General features: G+C 36.6%; 1 protein-coding gene across 1 annotated transcript; it reads left to right on the forward strand.

Annotated features, from left to right (window-relative positions):
* The first annotated feature begins 353 nt into the window (after positions 1-353).
* On the forward strand, positions 354-4394 carry LOC144432843 (uncharacterized). The gene is made up of 5 exons (XM_078121137.1): positions 354-396; positions 1850-1940; positions 2648-3268; positions 3993-4061; positions 4242-4394. The coding sequence occupies exons 2-5, from the start codon at positions 1877-1879 to the stop codon at positions 4268-4270; spliced, it is 783 nt and encodes a 260-aa protein (XP_077977263.1). The 5' UTR covers positions 354-396; positions 1850-1876; the 3' UTR covers positions 4271-4394.
* Positions 4395-4651: the final 257 nt, after the last annotated feature.

A 4651-nucleotide genomic window follows, 5' to 3' on the forward strand; every position in this document is an offset into this window, starting at 1 on the left:
CACTGGACCAACGACTTAACTTAACAATCTTTCAAGGCAATAACACTATGAAATGGCCCCACTATTCTTGTCTTGGTAAATTTAAAATCCTCTCATCATAAATTCCCATTTTTCGAATAGAATCCATGCGATAGACAAACTTTTAACTGAAATATTGTGTGCAGGTAAATTTCAAAGTCAAACTGCACACTGTGCATGCTGAAATTTCGGGACGAGTTTGTAGTGGGACGGGGTGGCAGTGGGATGACTGGTTTGGGACATATGGCTTGGATGAGTTGGTTTTGCGACGATGTGACTGTATTCGATAAAAAACACCGTGATGATAGTGCTTAACGCATAACTATCTGTATCACTCTGGTCGTGCATGCAGTAATTCTGAGCAACTTATCAGGTAAGGTGAATTATCGATAACTGTTTCTCTAGATTCTGTAGAAAATTATTATTTTAGAAAGAGTGGAGTCAAAATTGCCAATTTTGTAATTAATATAGGGAAATCTTAACTTCAAATATTAGTTTTTTAGCACTTCTCTTTTCATTTATTTTTGTTCTACGCCTGGTATCCGTCGCTGCTGTTATAATTGTTCGATTTACCTTCAGCAATAGAGTGTGGCCCGCGTTAAGACCATGGACGTTACATTCACTGTACACAGTCAAGATAGTACATAGAGTCCGATAACATTACAATCGATTTTATCATCTATCATATCAGTAATGCCAAGATATTTTTGACGGCAATCAATCATTTGTTTGTTAAGATTCGTTAAAAAAAGTCCCAAACAAACAAACATTACGATTATTTTATTTATTTTTTCATTCCTTTCTAACAATTCAAGAACCAAACTTGATATATTTTGTTTTCATGTTTCAAATTTAAACATAGGTTCCAACTCCAAAGTGTCGTTATATCAGTTATTCAAAATAACCTCAGTAATATGTCAAATTTTCGTCTGACTCATTAGAGTCATTCAAATTACAGAATATCTAAATATATTATGAGGGGTTTATGATTTTCTCAGTAAATGTAGACACGTGATTTTATCTAACATAGCACACGTAGACGATTCATATTACACGTTATGACAATTTGTATATATTACCACGTTTCGTGATAACGCTAGCATCAAGGTTAGACCATCGTCTCTAAGACACATTAGTGACAAATTAATACTATTAAAGGCAAAATAAAAAAATGTTTCCAATAACACGACCGTTCATGCCGCCGACACTATACATTTAAAAAACAAATCAACACGATTTTTTTTTGTCTTTTTGATCTTGTTCAAGCACGTCTATTTTTTTCTCCGCCCCCCCCCCAGTGATGCACGTATATATTCCATCAATCTATCACAGGAAGGGTGTCCTGACTGATGTAATATGAATAAAAGCCCGACCTACCTACTTACTCAATTCTCTGAAACACACAGTCATTTCGTCTCCGCCTAGCTACACAGAGCTGCAGTTTTCACATTTGATTGTCCGTATCGTGGATTCTGTTTATGACAGCAAATATATTTACTCAGGATGAACTCACAGCACCATTTCATCGAACAGAACTAGGAAATTCGATTTCATAAATGTTATATTATTTGCCTTTGGTATTTAACAGTCAGGTCTGAAGTTACCTAATAGTAAATCTAAGCCAACAAAAATATCAGACTTTGTATTCTAGTTGTTCATAGGAAACACATGTTTGGAATCAATTTGTTGCTTGCTTACCTTAAACGTGAATACGAGTCCAAGGATTGATGCTCAATACGAAACTTTCTCTATTAAACCACTTTGCACGTTATTTATACAATTTCATGAACTTCCTTTCAATAAACGAGAAACATTGATATTGCAATCGCAGGTGGATCGAAATTCCAGTGGAGAGACAATGCCTCTGATTTATACGTTTATCGCCTTAAGTGTTTTGATTACACTTGGAGAAAGCTATGGAGGTATGTATATCTATGACAGACATAAAGATCATTGACACACACACACACACACACACACACACACACACACACACACACACACACACACACAAGCACAGGAAGGCGCATACTACCCGTACACGTGAAAAGGGCACTCGTGTATAAATGAATTCGTGATACATATAGGGTATGTACGTACGTCAGTCAACATTAACGAGTCAACTAAACCCATTTACCTTTTGGAGCTGTCATAATTACGGCTAAGAAGGGGGTGGTCCGGAGGATTTTTGGGAGGGGGGGGGGTTCACTCAAAAAAGCTCCAAGATGGTAATCAAAAACGGAAGAGTCAAATAATAATTTAGATAGAGGTGTCTCAATAGGGATATAACAGTGCTGAATGCAATAGTTGTAGCAGACAACACATAGCAAAAGCATGTAACTCTTAAATTACAACTTGTGATCTCCTAATTCCTCGGATTAAGTGAAGTGTGTGTGTGTGTGTGTGTGTGTGTGTGTGTGTGCGTGTAGTTTGCATACTCATATTTCTCAAGCGAAACATGGAGATCACTCGCATTTTCTGAATTTTCACGGCAATTCCTCCGGCTCCAATCCCAGGTTGTAATTAATGACTGTCTCCTTTAGGATGTGTACCGCTGTATTCGGTATGAATTGTGATCTCTACTGAGAAAACAATACTATTTATTCATTGTCCTTTATTCTTTAACTAGGACCGGCCATGTATGGGGTTTGTGACGGCAAGCTCTTCCAACGTGATAGCACAGTTGGTAAGTGGGCTAAAAGCACACCAATCAGTTGCTGCGTAACTAGTGTCAAAGTCCTTCCTGATGGTAGCTTCATAGGAGTCGGCATAGATGAGCAATTGTATACCAAGAAGAACGCCAACAGTGATTGGACAGGTCCCATCGACGACAGTTGCTGTATCCAAGATGTTACTGTTATGGCTGACGGAACGATTCTTGGAATAAGTAAGAAAATGAAAATCATGACAAGAGCAGGAATAGATGGTAAATGGGTGAAGGTTAAACAGAGCAAGGGAGCTAAGCGAATTGATGTATTTCCAGATGGAAGAATTCTTGGCTTGAGTAAATCAGGCAAGCTAAAGACACGGGATGGAGTGACAGGAAAATGGAAAGCTTACAAAACCAAAGGAGAGAAGATGATAGATATTTCTATCCAACCTGATGGAAGCGTGTTTGGTGTTGGCAAATCTACTAAAGGCCTTCATGTGTTGAATATGAATACTGGTACTGATAAAGACGAATGGTCAGACGTACTGGAAAATACACACAATGACTGTGTGCAAACAATTACTTCTCCTGGCAATTTGAGTGAGTATTTATATATCATGAAAGTATTTTGTAAAAACACATGGATTGAACAAAACTAAGTCAATTCGCTAGTTTCAAATTTGTTCTTTAAATTGAGGTCTAGCTGATCATTGAAATGAAAAATGGAAGTTTTCTTCTTGATACTCGAATGACGACATCAGCCGATCCAAAAAGATGAAAAGGCTTTTGATGGTGTTTTGTTAATAAATATAATCATTAGATGATTTTAATGAAGACAATTTAGTTGCTTTATCTACATAAAGATTGCGAGTGAGGGTAGAATGTAATAGCTGGAAGAGAGAGAGAGAGAGAGAGAGAGAGAGAGAGAGAGAGAGAGAGAGAGAGAGAGAGAGAGAGAGAGAGAGAGAGATCAAAACATACATACATCAAAACATACGTATATATATATATATATATATATATATATATATATACACATACATACATACATACATACATACACACACACATACATACATACATAGGCAGACCGTCTCAGGCATACGTAAATACACTCAGGCAGACAGACGGAAAGCAAAGAGGCGTTGACATCCATAATTGTTCGTATCTACTATTTACTACAATGGTTATGATTCATGTTCTCTTTACATTTTTAGAGTACATGTATAGTCAATGTTTTTCTGTTATTATATTAGTTTTATGTAATGAGCTACTCTTACCATATACTAGTTATAATATATTTGGAACAATACTTTAATTACAGAATTTCCAACTACCACTTTGTTGCCTCCGGTCGATCCTACTACCCTGCCTTCACCAACGCCAACGAAAGGTAATTGCTATGTCCTTTTTACAAATCTTTTACAGTGAAAAACATAACGTACTATACTGTACGTACTGTACTGTACTGTACTGTAATATGATATGATACAATATATATAATATACAATATAATTAGCACTGCATTATGTTATGTTGTCCATGTTTTTTTAATCTTCAAAATCCTTTACAGGGATACGGCTGTGTAAACAGAAGTGGTGATACCTTGATAAAACAACGTGTTGCCATGATATAATATATTATGACATCATTATTATCCCATTGCGCATGGGAAATGACTTTACTGTGATGTAATTGTTTTACCTGCATTGGAAAATATTAAAAGCATCGATAAATATAAATGCCAATGTGTGTGTGTGTATGCATGTATGTATGTATGTATGTATGTATGTATGTATGTATGTATGTATACAAGTAATAAATGCCGTCCGGGTGAATACACGCCGACGTAGGAGGCCCGATGGCATTTATCATGTACCCCAGGAACTTCATTCGTGGTGATATATTCTTCCCAGGAAGAACTTCATACACTCATTGTGTGACTTTTGGTTTCCGATAAGAAGACTGACGCCTAAAGCCGAC

Source organism: Glandiceps talaboti, chromosome 3 (assembly GCF_964340395.1).
Source record: "Glandiceps talaboti chromosome 3, keGlaTala1.1, whole genome shotgun sequence".
Taxonomy (NCBI): Eukaryota; Metazoa; Hemichordata; class Enteropneusta; family Spengelidae; genus Glandiceps; species Glandiceps talaboti.